The following is a 20,071-nucleotide window of genomic DNA, read 5'->3' as shown; positions in this document are numbered from 1 at the left end:
CCATGCTGTTGAGCACACAAAAATGCACTCAGGCGCACGCAGACAGTGCCAGGTACCCAAAGCTGCCCTCCCTGAGGGACCAGGTTAAACTCTTCGTGCCACGCCAGGTCATTTCCAGCACCCAAAGTCAGGAATCTGAGCTGTGCCTCCTGCTGGGGCTTCCTCGATTCTAATCCTTTCTGGATTCCGAAACCCAGAAATGTGAAATCAACCAGGTCTCCCTGCTCCACCCCTTCCCCCTCCACATACACACACACACACACACACACACACACACACACACACACACACACACACACACACACACACACACACACACACACACACACACACACACACACGTGCGACACACTCAGTACATCTAAAAGATGAGCCCTACTGAAGTAGGGGTGAGGGGTAAGGCCAGAAGGGGAGGGAGCGTCTTTAAGACTTGTACTGTGTTTCCCCCACCCTTCATCCTGTCCCACACCTGCCCACCTCCTGGAGGAGTCTGTGCCTTTTGTCCTAAGTTCTCCCTCTTCTCTGTCCAAAACAGAGCCCTCCCGAGGGTGGCAGAGGTGGCAGAGGGCTTTCCAGCCTGCCTGCTTCTTTCTATTCTGTCTTGCCACCTCTGTCCTTCGCCATACTCTTGCCCCATCCAAACTCACAAGCTCCAAATTGCCCTTGATTTTCCATGGAGACAGCACTTATCACCTGCCCTCAGCTGCTGTTGATGGCTGATGACACGGGAAAAGCCACAGGCTGCTGGGGTGCAGGGTGGGAGACTTGGCTTCATCCTTGGTCTGATGGGAGTATTTTTGTAGCAGTGCCTCTCAGCATAGAATGATCTTCCCCCTCCACCTATACCTCCTTCCTACTCTGTTGTGAAAGAACGATGTAAGAGGAAAGAGCACTGGGGAGGGAGCTGGGGGGTCAGGCTTCCAGCCCAGCTCTGCCCCTGCCTTGCTGAGTGGCCTAGGACATGCCACCTACGCTCTGTGGGCCTGGAGGAGCACTGAAGCATCGCTGGCCTTAACAGCTTTTCTCCATTCTGTGGTTCCATCTGTGATCTGGTGCCAACGCATTTGACTGCCTGGGACGCCTGGTCGTGCCTGCTCAGGAAGGGCCTCAGGCATAGGTGGAGTAAGGAGGTGGGTACCTCTGTAATGCCCTGAAGGGGCCTCAACGCCCTCTCTCTGCTTGAGGGTGCCCGTTAGTGAGAGGCTTCCGTGCCCATCCCATCTCCTGGCATGAAATGGAGAGTCGTGCACCTGCTGCACTTCCCTCCATGGAAGACCCTGGTCTAGAGAGTGAAGAGGACCACAGTGTGGACCTGGGGACGGTGAAGGAAGATCAGAATTTTGGAGAGAGGGGAGGTACAAAGGTATCCCACAAAGTCAAAGATCCGTTGAGAGAGTTCCCATCCAATTTAGAGTTGTCGGATTTGCCAAAGGCTAACCAGGTGTCAACCTGCCTAGGGAGCTCACGGCAGCTCCACTCCCCTTCTCCTTGCCCATGCATGCCATCGCTCGGTTTCCATTGATTCTTCCGTACTGAACCTGAACTTGGCCTCAGAATACCGAGTTGATCAATGGGTAAAACCTACGTTTCAGTTTCCGTCCAAGGCCCTGTTGGTTCATGTCGGTTCATCACTCACACTCAGACCTGGGATCTTTAAATTCACCTTCCAGGAGTGCCCACTTAGTCTCTACTCTGGGTGTTAAAAATCTGGCAGGCAGGGGGCCATCTGCCCCCAACATGCTGGCCTCCAGAGTCCCATCTGCTCCTAGGTTCCAGTCTCTGTCTCTCCAGGTAAGACGGGAGGGAGTCTAGCCAGATGCCCAGCCCTCCTCTGGAGATTGCACCCACTCCACTGTTTGAGATCTGTATCACGGGTCGTCAGAAGAGGCTCCCTTCATCCGGCGGTGCCCGGCTCACTTGGTTCCTGGTGTCCAAGCCATGCATGTGGATGAGCCTGCCTTCTGCTCTCTCACGTGGGACCAGCCGCAGCACAAACAGCAGCAGGGTGAAATTTGCATGAGCTTTGCATGTAACTGTGGCTTTATTTTTGGAAGGGGGAAGGGCAGGCTGGGATTGGTGGGTAATCTTGTTCCTGGGGAGAAATGTCAATCAATGCTGCTAAGACACAAGCTGCCCACCGGGACGGAGGAAGACTCCCCGGCAGCTGAACGCTGACGACCTGCGCACAAAAGCCCGCCCGGCAGAGTGGCTTTTGATTCCTCCAGAGCAGTGGGAAGCCGAATTGCTTCCGATTGTTCGACCCGATGGAATGACTCAGCCTGCCAGCGATTTCCCTTTCACTTCTGCCTTTCCATGGAATCCAAGTGCACTTAATTGAGAGCTGCGTGGGCCCCTGCTCCCAACCCACCAGCAGCCTCTCCCCCCAGCACCTCAGCAACCTCAGCCCCTCCTCATGTTGCCCACGTTCCCCCACCCCCTTCCTCCTCCACTCTCTCCTCTTTTTCATTCATGCATTCACTCAGAAAATCTGTATCGAGCTTTGCTCATGTAGGCCTTCAGGCGTCTGCAAACTGAGCACGGGGAGCTTTGCAGCCTGGGCTGAGATGATTAACTAGCTCAAAGGCTCACCCCTGCCCCAGCTCTGGCCCCCGACCCCTTTCCCCCTCATCTAGAGCAGCAAATGGGAGGAAGGGTCAAGGACAAGGAATACAAACAAGAGGAGGAATTCCAGATAAGGAAAGCTGAATCGGGCAGAGTATGTATGGGGGGAGGGGGAACGGGGAGAATCATCATAAAAGGGGAGTCAATTAGCCCTGGGCACGTGCCCTATTCAGCCCCAGAGAGACCTCTGCTGGGGAGCTGGCTGGAGGCCCGCCCACCAGTCTGGTGCAGCCTGGGCCCCCCAGCCCCAGCTGGCAGATGCCTGGGGACTGTTCTCACATCTCTGCAAGAGCAGCTGCCCTCCTGGAGGCCGAGAGGCAGGTCTGGTGAGATGGGAGTGGGGATGGGGGTGGGTGTGGGGAGTTCTTCCTAAAGGACCTGCTCTTTTGACTTTAAGAAATGAGAGGATCTAATTCTAGCATCTTTCCATACTGCTCTATAATTTCACATGCACTTTGGTTTCAATGCATCCAACGTGTACTATCGTCACTGGTCAAGCATTTTTTGTATCTGTGATTTCATTTAATCCTGACAGTGGCTGGGCGTTGGTAACAACTGTGCTTATCTGACACATGAGGAAATGGAGACCCTGAAAGACTGAATTGTATGCCTGATGATAGAGCAGATCCATCGGTCTGGGATCTTTTGTCTAGGGCCTAATGCGAACATGCAAGTAAAGTGTGTGCCAAGTGTGAGGTCTGGGCTGGGCGCAGTGGCTCACGCCTGTAATCCCAGCACTTTGGGAGTCCAAGGCAGGTGGATCATGAGGTCAAGAGATAGAGACCATCCTGGCCAACATGGTGAAACCTCGTCTGTACTAAAAATAAAAAAAATTAGCTGGGCGTGGTGGCACGAGCGCCTGTAGTCCCAGATACTTGGGAGGCTGAGGCAGAAGATTCACTTGAACCTGGCAGGCAGAGGTTGCAGTGAGCCGAGATCACATCACTGCACTCCAGCTTGGCGACAGAGTGAGACTCTGTCTCAAAAGACACACAAACAAGCAAAAATCAAGTGTCAGTTCTGATGAATGATGCCTGATGGTTTCCTCCTAAGGACCTACAACTGTGCTGGCCACATGTAAGAGTAGGCAGGGCCCAGTAAGTGGGATGAGTGTCCCAGAGCAGGAGTGAGGCAGCCCCAGAATTAGAGCTCTGGTTCCCTGACTGCAGCAGCACCCCCCCGACCCCCGCACCTCTCTGTTATCCAGCCCCCAACATGGAGAGCAGGTCTACACTCTTGGGCTCTCAGCACCCTGGGGACAAAGAAGCAGGAGGAAAAGAACACAAGGACGATGCCAGAAACCAGGGGACCCGACAGCCCAGACAGCATCCTCCACCAGGGTGCCTGAGAGGTGAGGCGGATAAGAGAGTAGCTGTTTTCTTTTTCTTTTTTTTTTTTTTTTGAGGTGGAGTTTCACTTTGTTGCCCAGGCTGGAATGCAGTGGTGCGATCTTGGCTCACTGCAACCTCTGCCTCCTGGGTTCAAGTGAGTCTTCGGCCTCAGCCTCCTGAGTGGCTGGGACTACAGGTGTGCGCCACCATGCCTGGCTAATTTTTGTATTTTTAGTAGAGACAGGGTTTCACCATGTTGCCCAGGCTGGTCTTGAACTCCTGACCTCAGGTGATCTGCCCACCTTGGCATCCCCAAGTGCTGGGATTACAGGTGTGAGCCACCATGCCTGGCCAAGAGAGTAACTTTCACCTCCTTTTCTACAAAAGAAAAAATTAAAAACCGCTCACATGCTAGGGGCAGAGACAAACTGGCTCTAACTCAGCAAATTCCTGAGAAAGCTGCATTTTCAGTTAAATTCATGCTGCTTTTTAAACCCTTTTTGTTTAGGTGTACATAGCTGTCAGATCTCTCCACCAGATCCTCAAAAACAGAAACTCTGCTTTGTATTTTTTTTGTCTTGGTCCAAAACTCTGAACAGGATTGGTTGTTGAGGAAGGGGATGGATGCACTTCCCCTGGGTGACCAGTTGTCTCAAAGTCTACGTGATGAATGTTTGAGTGAAAACCAGATTAGGGTTCTGGTAGTATAGACTTGGCTTCGGTATCTGCATATGTGGAGACCTCAGTTTAAGCCACATGCCCTCCCAGGGCCTCTGCTTCTCTTCTGTGAACTAGGTCAGTAGTCCCTGTGCCTCCTTATGAGCTGGTTTTATTAAAAATATTTATTGAGGGCCACGTGTGATGGCTCACACTGGTAATTCCAGCACTTTGGGCAGCCAAGGCAGGAGGATCACTTGAGCCCAGGAGTTTGAGACCAGCCTAGGCAACATAGCAAGCCCTGCCCTGTCTCTACACAAAATTGAAAAATTAGACAGTTATGGTGGCATTATACCTGTAGTCCCAGCTACTTGGGAGGTGGAGGCAGGAGGATCTCTTGAGCCTGGGAGGTTGAGGTTGCAGTGGGCTACGATTGCACCACTGCACTACAGCCTGGACAAGAGAGTGAGACGCTGTCTCAAAAAAAAAAAAAAAAAAATTTGTTGAGCACCTATTATGTTCTTAGCACTGTGTTTGACCCTGTGTGTGATACAAAGAAGCTTTGGCCCTATCTGCCTTCAAGGGGGTTTAAAGATAAGTGGGGTGACAGACTTTCACCCCTGAAAAGTTAGATGATGCAAGAGCTGTGCAGGCTGAGGGCCAAGGGAGCTGAGCACTGAGGAGCAACTGTGGCCAAGGGAACTTCCTGCCCTCTGCGCAGAGCAGGGAGATGGGAGACAGGCCTGAAACAGGGCTGTATTCTTTCTTGGAAAGGAAGCTGAGGTTTCATGATGAGATTCAGGGGTTGTTTTCTCCCCTGATTTTTTTTTTTTTTTTTTTTTTTTTGAGACAGAGTCTCTCTGTTGCCCAGGCTGGAGTGCAGTGGCATGATCACAGCTCATTGCAACCTCCAACTCCTAGGCTCAAGCAATCCTCCCACCTCAGCCTACCAAATAGCTGGGACTATAGGCATTGTGGCACTGTGCCTGGCTCATTTTTTAAAAAAATCTTTTGTAGACATGGCAGGGAGGGTCTCACAATGTTTCCCAGGCTGGTCTTGAACTCCTGACCTCAAGCCATCCTCCTGCCTTGGCCTCCCGAAGTGTTGGGATTATAGACACGAGCCACCATGCCTAGCTGAGATGCAAGTTCTTTATGAGAGGCCTTGCTCCTCTTTTTCTCTGCAGTCAACACGATGCTTGCCATGCTGCTACCCTGGGGGACAATGTGAATGAATAATAGTGAGTGTGAAGTTCTCCAGGTTGCACAGATGGAACTGAGCATGAAAAAGCGAAGGCGTGGTTCCCATGGCTAAGATTAGAAATTACCCTGGGCTGGTGATGCCGCCCCAGTGGGAAGGAGAGAGCTACAGGCAGAACTCTGATCCCTGCCCGGCAACCTACCAGCCATTCCTGCAGACAGCTTGCTCCCTGACCTGGAATGGCAGCTGCAGCCTCCTCTGCCTTCCCGGCACTTGAACCCACAGGGTGACCCTCTCTGATTCGAGCAGCACCGTGAGCCCAACAGGCTGGACTCCCATTTGTATTAGACAACCTGACACACACACGTACACACCCCACATCCCCCCTTTCCACATGCACCCAGGTAGATCAGGGGCTGCTCTTTCTTCCCTTTCCCTCTTCCCCTCAGCTGGAAATGAAACCCGGTTGGCCCTGTCCTTTTAGTCAAATAGACAGAATACAGGGTTGGAGCCTGGAATTTGTGATATGAGCTTGGCAAATCCCTTTTCCGCTCTGGCCTCAGGATGTAGTGAAGTATTTGGGGCAGAGGACGGCCAAGGTCCTGCCTGGCTGGTTGTGCCTCGGGTTCCAGGCTGCCGCAGAGCAGGGGGCTCCTCTGTACCTGCAGTAGGTCAACCCCTCTGCTCAGCCAAAGCTCCTTCACCACACCTGGTCACAGGGCTCCCCCCTAGGCCTCATTTCTGCCAGTGCCCCTCTTCTGAGTAACAGCAGCTTCTCCTCCCCTCCCCCAGGGTAGCACAGCCAAGTGTGACTCAGGGGCTGTCTGTCTCACTGCCATTGGCTTCCTTTGATGTCTTGGCTAAGAGAGGTCCTACGTGTCATCTCTCCTGGACAATTTAAGGAACGGGGCTTTGAAAACTGACAGCTTCTGAGACCCCCAATAAAATAAATCTTAGTAAAGCTTTCACACGTGGAAAAGTAATCATATATAAGAGGGTTTTTGCAACAGAATGGAAACATCTAAGTAGGGAATAGTAAAATAAATGAGATGGAGTATTACACAGCAGGTAAATAGGAAGATCTAGCTCTACATGCTGTCAACATGCATGGATCCCAAGTATCAAATAAAAGGTCGAATAAACCAATCAAGGTTGCAGAATGATATATAGGACGTGATGTCACTTATGTAAAGTAAAAAACATACAGCATTCATAGATGTTAAAATATGTTTAATGATCCAAAAATGTTCCCACTCAAATCCTGAGAATTTTCCACCTGGGGAGAGAGATTAGGGGTGGGAGTGGGGAGAAGGAATAGGGAATGGGGACTCCAACTCTGAGATGTTTGTTTCATTTCTGAAACAAATATGGCAACATTTTAACAATTGTCCATTCTGCACCGGGTACTTGGGTTATTTTTGTACATATTTCCATATCTTAAAAATTTATTAAACACAAGGAAAAGTAAGCTGCCGTGTGGGGTGTGAGCATCGGGCGAGCCTTCGGGAGACACTGTTCCCTGAGCCCTGCTTGCCAGTCCAGAGGGCCTGCCCCTCTGACCATCCAGACCCCTTCTTCCACCTCGTGCCCCACTTTGATAGGTCTAAGGTCCGCCCACCTCTTGGGGATTGGAGCGGCTGCAGGCTGGAGTCTGTGTTGGAGGGATGGGGCTGCCCTGAGAGGATGCAACGCATTTGCTTTAGTTTCACTTCCAATGGTCTCTCCAGTTCCTGAAGGGAAGCAGGGAGTCGTTAAAGTGAAGTCAGTAATCCAAGACCACGTTATTTGTTCCTCTCCAAAGTTCATGTTCTATCCCCCCAGAGCAGGATGTATTAATGTTTTTAAACTAGGTCAATCAAGGGGCATTAGGGGTTAGGGAACCCTTAGAAGTCAGAGCCAAAATGTTGGAGGAGGGTGCGTTTTTCTGAAGAAGGGGTTGACAGCTCTCATTAAATTCTTAAGAGGTCTCAAAAAAAGAAGACTGAAATGAATCCAGACCCTTGTGTTGTGGTTGGAAACCGAGCCCAGAGGGGGCTCAAGGCTCTGCACCAGTGAAGGGAAGACCCACATCTCCCTGCCCAGTCTTCACCTGCTTCCAAGTTCAAGGCAGTCGTGGGGTAAGCAGTGGCACTAAGACCTCTGTGGCCAGACCAGCTTCTGCCCTGGGAGTCCAGCCCCACAGTGCCTCTCAAATCAACAGAGCATCTCAGAGAGCTCTCCTGGGGAATAATAATGAGAAAGAATACTAACAATGACCAGCACTGGGGACTTTTCAAAATACTTTCTAAGCTCCTACTTCTTTCCCTCTCCCTCCTGAAGTCATGTGGCAGGGCCAGTATGGTTACCTTCATATTACAAGTGAGGAAACTGAGGCATAGAGAGGTTATGTAGCATGTCCACGGTCACTGAATCAGTGACTCAACTGGTGTTTTAAACTCGTATTTTCCTCCTCTTCTCCCCAAACCAGTTTCTTAACCACAGAACCATTGACATTTTGGGTGAAATCATTCTTTGTCGTGGGGCTGTCGTGTGCATTCATTGTAGGATGTTTAACAGCATTGCTGACCTCTACTCACTGAATAACAGTAGCACCCCCATCATGACAAGCAAGAATGTCTCGTCTCCAGGTCCTGCCAAATCACCCCCATTTGAGAACTGCTGCTCTGACACCAAGCCCAAGTTCATCCAGACCTCAGCACCTTTGCACATGCTGTTCCCGATAAGGGCATCCTTTTACAAAACCACTTTATCAGGCTGGCTTTTCTCGAATGTCATCTTCTCAGAAGCTTTCCTGGCCACTCCATCTAAAGTAGTAGACACACATGCACACATAAACATACACATGTTCACACATGCACACACAAAGACGTGCACACATGAACACACATGAACACACCTGTCCTGCCAGTCTCTCTGGCTTTTGTTTAACCTACCATTCATTAATTATTCTCCTTCTTTCTCCTTTCCCCTCTTTTCCACCTGATCCTCTACATTTTGCACAGTCCTTAGCCCATGTCAGATGCTGAATAAATATTTGTTGAAGAAATAACTAAATGTTCCCCCACAGTGCAGGCCCATCAGCTCAGTCCTGCCAACAGGCTACTTGGCACAGCAGTTATTGAGGACACACTTGGCTGGCTGGGCTTGGGGAGTGGCCAGCACAACACTTTGCATCGTTGTGGGCCTGCGAAGGGCAAAAGTGCTGGGAGGAATGGATGGGGTAAAGAGGGGCAAGTGCAGACTGCAGCGACGACAGAAGCACAGCACAGCCGTGAGCTCACCGCTGAGTGCTGGCGGCCTTTCCCCCTGCTCCTTGCAGCTTAGGGGAGGAGGTGTGGGATGGAGAGGGGGAGAAGGAGGGAAGGATGTCAGGGAGCAGGAGGGGAAATAACAGAAGCTGAGTGGGAGGGAGGAGGCAGGAGGCGGGGTGGTTGGAGGCTGAACATCTCCGGCTTGGGGAGTGACCTCTGCACACTGCATGGAGGCAGAGGAGGAGGAGGGTGTGTGTGAATCCTCCACTTCCTTTCCCAGGCAGAACCCGGGACTTGGCGTGGGCCAAGGCATAGCTGCTTCAACTCATGGGAAGGGAGACTGTTGGTTTGGGATGAGACGATGAGTCAGGTTAGTTCACACCTCTCTGCATCCAGAAAGACACTTTGCAACTCCATGCCTCTGTCTCCACATTCCAGAAAGGGACCATCAGAGGCAGGTGTCACTTTGCCTTGAGCCTTGGTTTCCTTTGGGAAGGAGAATGCAGAATGGGATTGGGGATGGGGCAGCTCAGGTGCTCCCACTACTTTTGAGTAGAAGCTGCTCAAAAGTGAGGGCTTTCCGCAATATCCCGGGCCCTTCCCTGTCCTGGTGGAGCAGCCACCCACAGTGCAGGTGGGCTAGTTGAGGGGAGGTCATGTCAGGGAGGGGTGTGAGGGCTGGGACTGGTCCGGGGGCCAGATTCTGAGAAGGGTAGGCTGGACAGTCCCAGCTGCTTTGGGTTCCTTTTCTCTTTTTCTCTCTTCTCTTAAGGTCTAAAGTCCAACTCTAGCTGGATTCCTTCCGTAGGAACTCACGTAGCAGGTCACCATGCCATGTGGAGTGTGAGGCTCTGTGGTTCCTTTACTTTCCCTCCATCCTTCTTCCCTCTTCCTGTCCCCTTCCTGAATCCCCAACATCTATGTGATTTCTTATTTTCACCCCAGATAGGTGCTCCCAGTCATTAGGAATTTGTTTCCTAGCAATAAAAATGTGTCTGTTGACCCTGTCCTTATGGAGGGCAGAGACAGCAAGTTGGACGGGGGCAGGTGAGAAGATGGATTTGGAACCAGGATGGAACACAGCCGAGTTTTGTGTAATGCTCTCTCCAAGTTGACAGTGAAACAAGTCTAGACACTTAAAGGTGATTAGCTTAGCTTCAAGTGGATCCCAAACTCTCCTCAAACTTCAAAGCTCTGTGTGTCAAGACCTGGGGAGTGGCAAGCTGGGTATCTGGGCTGAGGGATAGGAATGCTCTTGGGAGGACTGGAGGTGGCCATTCTTCAGCCACCCCTCTCCTGGGCTCCTGGCATTGTCCGTCTTCTTCCTCTTGACCCTCTAGGACGCAGCACAGGGCTGCTGCCCAGGTGAATGACAGAGCTTCCGAGTGCCTACAATCTTGTTGGCATTGGCCCAAAAGGGAAATGAAGCTCGGCTAGAGAAGTCTGCTTTTGATTCCTCCTCTAGGCTTCCTCTTCCCTAACCCAGGAACCTCATTTTGCTATCTGGGACAGAAACCCTAACATCTCTGGGCTTCACCTACAGCCCCCAATCGCAGCATGCGATTTTAGCATGGAGATTGTGGCATTTGGGCCTGGGTTCTAATCCCACCTCTGTCACTGGTCACTGAGTGGCCAGGGCCACAGCATCTCACCTTGTGAGTCTGTGCCTCAGCCTCCCTTTTTTTGTTCTAGGAGCTCTAGATACAAAAACCTTTACTCTCAGATTCTGGTAGAGATACACACAATAAACCCTAAATTTGCAGGGAGCCGAGATTATGCCACTGCACTCCAATCTGGGTGACAGAGTGAGACTCTGTCTCAATAAAAAATCAATCAGGCAATCAATCAGTCAACAAAATAAGATATGACCGGGTGTGGTGGCTCACACCTGTAATCCCAGTGCTTTGGGAGGCCAAGGTGGGAGGATAGCTTGAGGTCAGGACTTTAAGACCAGCATGGGCAACACAGCGAGACCCCTGTCTCTACAAAATATTTTTTAAATTAGCCAGGAGTAATGGTATATGCCATCATCCCATCTACTCTGGAGGCTAAGGTGGGAAGATCACTTGAGCCCAGGAGTTGGAGGCTGCAGTGAGCTGTGATCACTGTTACCTTCTGCACTCCAGCTTGGATGACAGAATGAGACTCTGTTTCTAAAATTTAAAAATAAATAAAAAATAATAAGATTAGTATAGGTGAGAGCAAGCATTATGTAGGGAATAAACAGGTTGGTAGAAAGTAATCGGGGAGGGATGCAAGGGTTTCAAGATTAACTGGAGAAAGCCACCTTACGGACATGAGACTCAAGTTGAGAACTAGAAAATGAGAAAGGCTGATGTATGTGAAGAGCCCAGGGAGGAGAATTCCAGGCAGGGGAAGCAGCAGCAAGTGCAGAGGCTCCTAGATGGGTCAAGGTTTCATATGTTCACCCACCAGGAAAGAGATGAGTGTGGCTGTCCCTAGGACATGCAGGACAAGGTGAGGAGTCCGCATTGTACTCTAACACGGTGGGAAGCCTAGAAGGGTTCCCATTAGGAAGTGCTATGACCTGGACGCTTCAGAGGTGTCTGATGAACAGACTGGGGAAACACATTGGGAGGCTCCTTCAAGGCCCAGGTGAGAGGAGATGGAGGTGAGAGGAGATGGAAGAGAACCATAAACAGATCCATTTAGCACTGATGCACCGATGTTGTTGATAGCCTCCAGCGGTGTCATAGGCTTGAAGGCAACACATATCGTGCACACATCTGTAGACCGCCTACCACGTGCCAGGCATTGTATTTTCCTTCTGTTCATTTGTTTCGTCTCCCTAATGTTCCTATTTAATATTAATGTTTTCATTTTGTAAATGAAGAAACCTCAGAGAGATTGATTTTCAAATCAAACTCCTGCCGATGCCGCAGCTGATGGTCTTGTCTGTACAGCCCTGCAGGTAGAGCTGTTCATCAATGTGTATTGCGTGGCAAAAAAGGAAGGAGCTGAGCATATTGCGCAGAGCACGGGAGGGTCTTTTTGCCCAAAATGACACCCCTGCATGTGGACCAGAGTAGTATTTTCGCCCCATAGGAACCAGAGGTGTCAGCTAAGCTAGAGATGGATGACCTAGGGGGATGAAAACACACTTTGTCAGTGTCAAGTTTATATCAGCAGAGCCACCCTGTGCTCCTAAGTCACGCCTCACAGGAATGGGAGGCAGAAAGGTTGCATTTAGAAGGAAAGGATTAGCTCTGGAAAGTGAGCGTGGACATTGAGGCTCCCAATATCCATAGGGATGATGGATGATGGCAAGGACAATGGTCACAATATAAGTAACAGATACCGATAAGACTGCCAAGCATTTATTGAGTGCCTATTATGTACTAAGTATTAAGTAAATGTTCCAGAGCTGTTATCTTATGGTGGTATTTCTTAAATTTCTCATAACAATCCTATGAGGTAGGCTGCTTCACTGTATTTCTTCGAGTCTACAAAGCCATCGATTCGATAAAAAGCTTTTCACATCAAAACATATGTTAAACTTACACGATGAAGTTTCGTTGTGTCGTGCTTTTCCTAATGAAATATAGAACATATTCATTCATAACATAACCTCTTTATTCTTCAGGATAATAATGCAAATTTGAATCACAGCCTAGATATTCAGAGGCACAGGGTCTCCATGCACAACTGCTAATTGTAAAATATATATATAAAATTAAATTAAAATAAAAAACAGAGTCAGAAAGTTTCTGGCTCCCTTTCAGCTGTGCCCATGCAATTCTCCATGTCCCACCTGGGATTTCTTTAGCCCCTTTAGGATGGATGGTGTAATTTAGAGCTCAGCAAAGAACAGAGGCTCCTTCCGCATCTCCTGTTTTATTAAACTTGTGGCTTTCCCCCTCTTAATTGGATTATCTGTCTTTTGACTAAGAAATACTTCACGGTGCATGACAATCACACAACCTTTCCTAGCTTTGAAAATCGTGTGATCTAAACTTAGAGATTTGCCTGAATCTGCACATGTGCTGGCATTGACATCCCAATTTCTCCTGTCTGGTGACTGACAAGGTAGTTATTGTTTAAGCATTGATTATTAGATGCTATCCTATTACTTTTAAAAAAAAATTGCCCAGTCCAGTGGCTCACGCCTATAATCCCGGCACTTTGGGAGGCTGAGGCAGGTGGATCACCTGAGGTTAGGATTTCGAGACCAGCCTGGCCAACATGGGAAAACCCCATCTCTACTAAAACCGCAAAGATTAGCCAGCCAGGCATGGTGATGCTCACCTGTAATCCCAGCTACGTGGGAGGCTGAGGTGGGAGAATCACTTGAACCCGCGAGGTGGAGGTTGCAGTGAGCCAAGATCATGCCACTGCACTCCAGCCTGGGCAACACAGCGAGACTCTATCTCAAAAAAAAAAAAAAAAAGTTTAAGGGTATCTTAGAATTAGTTTGTAACACTGAAGGTTAAAGATGTTAAACAGTTTACCTTCCATGTCATAGCTGGCAGGTGATATAACTAGAATGCACACCAAGTCGGCTGGGTACTTCTCAACATGAAGGCTGTAATGAATTTCTCCTTCTTTCTCTCTTGAATCCTCTCAGTGAGGCCTTCCTTCCACCATTCCTCCAAAACTGCTCTTGTCAAGGTTACCAAAGATCTCCACATGGCCAAATGCATTGACTAATTCTCAATTGTTATCTTACTTCAGCACTACTTGCCAACTTTTTTTTTTTTTTTTGAGACAGGATCTTATTCTGTTGCCCAGGCTGGAGTGCAGTGGCATGATCTCAGCTCACTGCAACCTCCACCTCCCAGGTTCAAGCTATTCTCATGCCTCAGCTTCCTCAGTAGCTGGGACTACAGGTGCATGCCACCATGCCCAATTTGCCTGGCTAATTTTTTGTATTTTTAGTAGAGACGGGCTTTCACCATGTTGGTCAGGCTGGTCTCAAACTCCTGACCTCAGGTGATCCGCCTGCCTAGGCCTCCCAAAGTGCTGGGATTACAGGCTTGAGCCATTGCACCTGGCCATTTGACACCATTTTTAGGAAACAATTTCCTGACTTGGCTTTCTTAGGTCTTCTATATCTGCATCACCCTGAAAACCTTCTCTGCTGCTCTTCCTCACTTCTCCTAATCTGCCTGACCTCCAGATGCCGAGTGCTCCATGTTAACCATCCTCAGGCCTCTCTTGTCTTTCTGCATCTGCTCTTTGGTGACCCCATCTAGTCTCATAGCCACTTCCACACTCCCAGCTCTGACAAGTGCATCTGCAGCTCCCAGCAGCTGCCCACTCACCCTCCTGCCTACTCTCCATCACTCCCTGGATGCCAAATAGGCTTTGCAAACTGAATGTCTTCAACCAAACTCCTCTCTTTGGCATCATCCCTGACTCCTCTCTTTCACTCACTCCCTACATCTGATCCTTTAGCAAGTCCTGTCAGCTCAACCTCAAAATTACATTGAAAATTGTTTTTTAGAGACAGGGTCTCACTGTGTTGCCCAGGCTGGTCTTGAACTCCTGGCCTCAAGTGATCCTCCTGCCTTGGCCTCCCAAAATTCTGGGATTACAGACATGAGCCACCACCACATCTAAAACTTAATTCACAACTACCACCCTAGACTAGCTCTATTAGTCTGTAATTGGCCACCACTTCTTTCCCCGTCTCCTCAATAAGCCTCTTCCCCACCCGGAAGCCACAGCGACCTTCCCTAACCTAGGGCAGATCAAGGTATCAGCTGCTTAAAGCCATCCCAGGGCTCCTTGTCTCAACCCAAGCAAAGCCAGAGCTCTTTGAGCCGCACAGCCTCCTTGTTGTCTGATGTCTGCTGGCTCCTGGTTTCTGTTTCGCCTTCCCAGCCTTGCTAATTGTTCTCCAGCCAGGCTGCTTCCCATGCGGGTCTCACACAGCCAAGCCCCCTCTGCCTCAGGGACTCAGGCTTTTATACTTGGGGTTTCTTCTGGTAACCCCTCTCCCCCCAGATTTTCATATGACTTGCGCCTCATTTTCTTTTCTTCTTCTTTTTTTTTTTTTGAGTCAGGCCTAGGCTGGAGTGCAGTGGCACGATTGTGGCTCACTGCAGCCTTGATCCCCAGGGCTCAGACGATTCTCCCACCTCACCCTCCCAAGTAGCTGGGATTACAGGTGTGCACCACCACGCTCAGCTAATTTTTGTATTTTTAGTAGAAATGGGGTTTCTCTAAGTTGCACAGGCTGGTCTCGAACTCCTGGACTCAAGCAATCTGCCCACCTCAGCCTCCCAGAGTGCTGGGATTACAGGCATGAACCACCATGCCTGGCTGCCCCCTCATTTTCTTGAAGCCTTTTAAAATGCTACCCTAACAAAAGAAGACCTTCCTGCATAAAACAGCCACCTCCCAGAATTCTGTTCTGTCCTCTCTGCTCCAGTTTCCCCCGCAGCACTGGTACCACCTGCTATAGTGTACATTGGTTTGCTTCTGGCCTCTCCACACCACTGTAACCCTAAATTCCAGGAATGCAGGGACTGTGACTGTTTTAGTCACTTGCTGGGTCCCGAGTGTTTAAGAGTAGAGGCTTGTCTGAAGTGAGCTTCCAGTGAATGTTTGTTGAATTATCAGGCAAACGAAGAAGGAACGGAGCACCCGCTGGTGGAGACAGTGCTGGGCTCTGACATGTGTTTCTCTACTGCCCAGATTTGGAAGTCGGAATCAGCAGTGTGCTGTGACCACTCCCACCCACGCTGACTTCTGTCTTGTGTCTTCTTCCAGGTCTACGGCTCTCGCAGTCTCTGTGAGGGCTTTGCTATGACCTCAGTCCCCTCACGGAACCAGGACTGCCCCTTGCTGCCGCAGCCTCTCCAGGTCCCCACCCCGCCCTGCCCCATCCTCAGCCCTGAGTCACCATGGGCAGCGTCAGTAGCCTCATCTCCGGCCACAGCTTCCACAGCAAGCACTGCCGGGCTTCGCAGTACAAGCTGCGCAAGTCCTCCCACCTCAAGAAGCTCAACCGGTATTCCGACGGGCTGCTGAGGTTTGGCTTCTCCCAGGACTCGGGTCACGGCAAGTCCAGCTCCAAAATAGGCAAGAGCGAAGACTTCTTCTACATCAAGGTCAGCCAGAAAGCCCGGGGCGTCCACCACCCAGATTACACGGCACTGTCCAGCGGGGATTTAGGGGGCCAGGCTGGGGTGGACTTTGACCCGTCCACACCCCCCAAGCTCATGCCCTTCTCCAATCAGCTAGAAATGGTAAGCGGGGGTCGCCAGCAAGTTTAAGTAGGTTGGAAAGGCAGGAGAAAGCAAAATGGGGGTGGAGAGTCTGGGGGTTCAGGGGGAGTGGTGACCTGAGCATTTAGACTCCTAAAAGCCAGAGCGGCAGGGGTGCTGGCAGAAGCCTGTGGCCACACCGCAGAGATCAAAGGTTGCACAAAGGAATTAGAGCATCGCTCAGTCCCCCTGAAGCAGAAGTCTTGGGTCAGCCCGTAAGCAAAGAGCACAGGGGACATGTGAGCTTTCTGCAGTCCCACTGAAATGTAGCTGGATTGTCAACGTAGGATCCAGGCGTTTGCCAAGCCTCGGGAAGGAGAGGGAGCACAGTTCTCATCTGGAAGCGCAGATGAAGAGGATGCAGGCCGGGAGTTAACCGCTTCTCTCCCCAGAAGACTGGTGGGGATGGGTGCGGTCTTCTCATTTGCTGCCCTGGTGTGCATTAGCTCCTTGTTCATGCTGCGCCTGGGGGCATCTTTGAATATAGGATGGAATTTTGTCATCCATTTACCAGAGATTAGGGCAAAAGAGGCCCAGGCACTGAGAAATCCAGCCCTCACACCAGCTCAAGCCCTCGTGCGTCCCACGAGTGGACACTGAAATCAATTTTCCTATTCAGTCCTCTGCCCCTTGCCCTGGGGAAATGAATCCCCGGCTTTGATTTACTAGGAAAGCGCCTCTTATGTTTGCATAGAGCATTCAGCTTTTCAAACTAAGGGGCTTGTAAACTGCGAAGCACTCTACCAGGGAAAATTACAGTTTTACAAAAGGATTGTGATTTGGAGTAAGCCTCCCAGCCCTGTAAGGAGGCCAGGTCCGTGTCCTTGCTCCAGGCTTAATGGAAGAGGCAGTGAACAGGAAGAAGGGATGGACCTAGAGAGGGACAGCAAGCTCGGCCAGCCTAATGACCTAACCTGCCCCACACAGAGACCTAGAGCAGAAGCCTCAAGATGGTGTTTATCACCTCAGGAGGACTGGGGCAAGCTGGTGGCAGGTTGCTATTTCACAGAACAAAGTGCCCAAGTCACCATTAGGGTTTTTTCCTTCCTAAGAGAGATCACTTTCAGCTGCTTCAAAGCAACAGGCAAGATCTGCTAAGACAATTGACCAAGAGGGGTGCTGCATGTGCTCAGAGAGCCCAGATTGGCTCCAGGTCGGCGCACGTGCCCGGGGAGGGAGGGTGCAATGCGCGTACATGAATCACCGTGGTCCTTTTCCTCTACAGGGCTCCGACAAGGGTGCAGTGAGGCCCACAGCCTTCAAGCCTGTGCTGCCGCGGTCAGGAGCCATCCTGCACTCCTCCCCAGAGAGTGCTAGCCACCAGCTGCACCCTGCCCCTCCAGACAAACCCAAGGAGCAGGAGCTGAAGCCTGGCCTGTGCTCTGGGGCGCTGTCAGACTCCGGCCGGAACTCCATGTCCAGCCTGCCCACACACAGCACCAGCAGCAGCTACCAGCTGGACCCGCTGGTCACACCCGTGGGACCCACCAGCCGTTTTGGGGGCTCCGCCCACAACATTACCCAGGGCATCGTCCTCCAGGACAGCAACATGATGAGCCTGAAGGCTCTGTCCTTCTCCGACGGAGGTAGCAAGCTGGGCCACTCGAACAAGGCAGACAAGGGCCCCTCGTGTGTCCGCTCCCCCATCTCCACGGACGAGTGCAGCATCCAGGAACTGGAGCAGAAGCTGTTGGAAAGGGAGGGCGCACTCCAGAAACTGCAGCGCAGCTTCGAGGAGAAGGAGCTCGCCTCCAGCCTGGCCTACGAGGAGCGGCCGCGGCGCTGCAGGGACGAGCTGGAGGGCCCGGAGCCCAAAGGCGGCAGCAAGCTCAAGCAGGCCTCGCAGAAGAGCCAGCGCGCGCAGCAGGTCCTGCACCTGCAGGTACTGCAGCTTCAGCAAGAGAAGCGACAGCTCAGGCAGGAGCTCGAGAGCCTCATGAAGGAGCAGGACCTGCTGGAGACCAAGCTCAGGTCCTACGAGAGGGAGAAGACCAGCTTCGGCCCCGCGCTGGAGGAAACCCAGTGGGAGGTGAGGCCACGCAGGGCGCATGGGCTTGGGTGGTCAGCGATTTGGCGCCAGTACCCCCCTTCTCCTTCTGGTGCCGGCCAATAGCGTGCAAACACAGACCGCGCAGGCAAGCGGGGCTAATGTGCTGGCTTTATCACCCAAAGAAGGGGCTCCCTGCAAACCATGTTAGGGGATCGACTTACATCTGAGCTTCCTCCTGTCCCTAACATCACCCTCATGGCTCCTAGATTTCAATTTCCCAAGTGAGCCATTAATCATGAAGCCGGAAGCCAGATGACCAAGGCCCAGCCAGGCTGTGGGCCGACCTCCCTTCAATCTGCTCCCAGGAGGCTCAGAAGAAGCACAAGCCGTGCCTGAGCTCACGCAGGGCCAGGGGCCCAAGAGAGCACAGAATGTATTTGTTGCTTTGGAGGGAGGGACCGCACCCACTAGTAAGAGGGACCCTATTGGTGGCAGGTTTCAGTGATGGAAGTGGCCACTCCTTGCTGAAGTGTAAGTGGAACTTCTATTTGGTGAGCTGAGATGGAAACCTAGGAGAGGAAGGAAAGAGTCCCACGCTCACACAGTTGCACACTCACACACACTCACTCACCCGATCACACTTGGAAATGAGGCACCTGTACCTGACCGTCCTGGAGAACCACATAACCTCTGCATCTATTAGTGGAAAGCAGCTTTTCTCACCAGCCCGATGGTCTGGATGACCCATGGAGTTCAAGTCCATTGTTGAGCCTCTTTACATGCTCGCACCCAGCTTGGTCTGTCTACGTGCCTGCCTCACCCCCAGTTCAGAGTCCAAATCTCAGTCTACATGCAAACCCCTGGTTATGTGCAAGTCAACAACCAGTGGTTTAACCTGCCCGCTGCTGGCAGCTGTATCACCCCCATTTAACACCAATGGTATTGGTTTCTGTCTCAGCCTGCTTTCTGTCATCCATGTTTATGCCCACACCCTCTGACCTCACCCCTGCATGCACCCAGCCCTCCTCTCTCCCCTCTACTGGGATAAAGACTACATTGCAAATTCACTGCTCTACCCAGTGACTAGCACGATGCTGGCTTGGATGCAGAGCCCAATCCACATCTGTCAAACGAGGAATCATTGTCTTCTCCTCTTGCTCTTCTTCTCTGTTTCCACCCCATCCCCCATCAAAATTTGGCCAAGAGCAATGATGAAAACCGAAGCCACAGGTTAGACCCATGAGTCTCTGGATCTTGGCCATTTGGGGTCATGGGAGACCAAGGCAAATCTGGCTGAATCTTAAGAGTGAATGAAGGCCAGAGCATGTGGCTCTACAGAATGGATTCTTGGAACAAGCCTGGAAGCCACCTTCACATTTCCTTTCACAGTAGAAATTTCCCCTTGCCCTCAGTGAAACACTGCACAGTCCTGGAGAAAATCCGACCCTATCCAGGATGCCTGCTTGGGACCAAGAATTTCATTCCAAGGCCAACCCTGTATTCATGCCATGAAGGGAATGACACAGTCATGGCTGAGGCATGGGCCTGGCTTTGAAGCTCAGCTTGACTGCTTATGATCCAGATGATTGTAAATACATTAGCCATGGTGGCAATGAGGTGTAGTGATTAAACTGTTAGGATCAAATCCCTACTCTTATACTTTTTATATATATATATTTTTATATATATAAATATATATAAATATATGTATTTATATATGTATAAATATATATAAATATATGTATTTATATATGTATAAATATATATAAATATATGTATTTATATAT

General features: G+C 50.7%; 1 protein-coding gene across 1 annotated transcript in view; it reads left to right on the top strand.

Annotated features, from left to right (window-relative positions):
- LZTS1 (leucine zipper tumor suppressor 1) overlaps nucleotides 1-20,071 on the top strand; it is a 58,610-nt gene that overhangs the window by 33,180 nt on the left and 5,359 nt on the right. The window contains exons 2-3 of the mRNA XM_032143734.2: nucleotides 15,798-16,276; nucleotides 17,520-18,323. Coding sequence (XP_031999625.1) covers nucleotides 15,932-16,276; nucleotides 17,520-18,323 — 1,149 coding nt within the window. The 5' untranslated portion in view covers nucleotides 15,798-15,931. The remainder of the gene's footprint in view (nucleotides 1-15,797; nucleotides 16,277-17,519; nucleotides 18,324-20,071) is intronic.

Source organism: Hylobates moloch, unplaced genomic scaffold (genome assembly GCF_009828535.3).
Source record: "Hylobates moloch isolate HMO894 unplaced genomic scaffold, HMol_V3 SCAFFOLD_22, whole genome shotgun sequence".
In the NCBI taxonomy this organism is placed as follows: domain Eukaryota; kingdom Metazoa; phylum Chordata; class Mammalia; order Primates; family Hylobatidae; genus Hylobates; species Hylobates moloch.
This window is presented reverse-complemented; position numbering and strand designations above follow the sequence as displayed.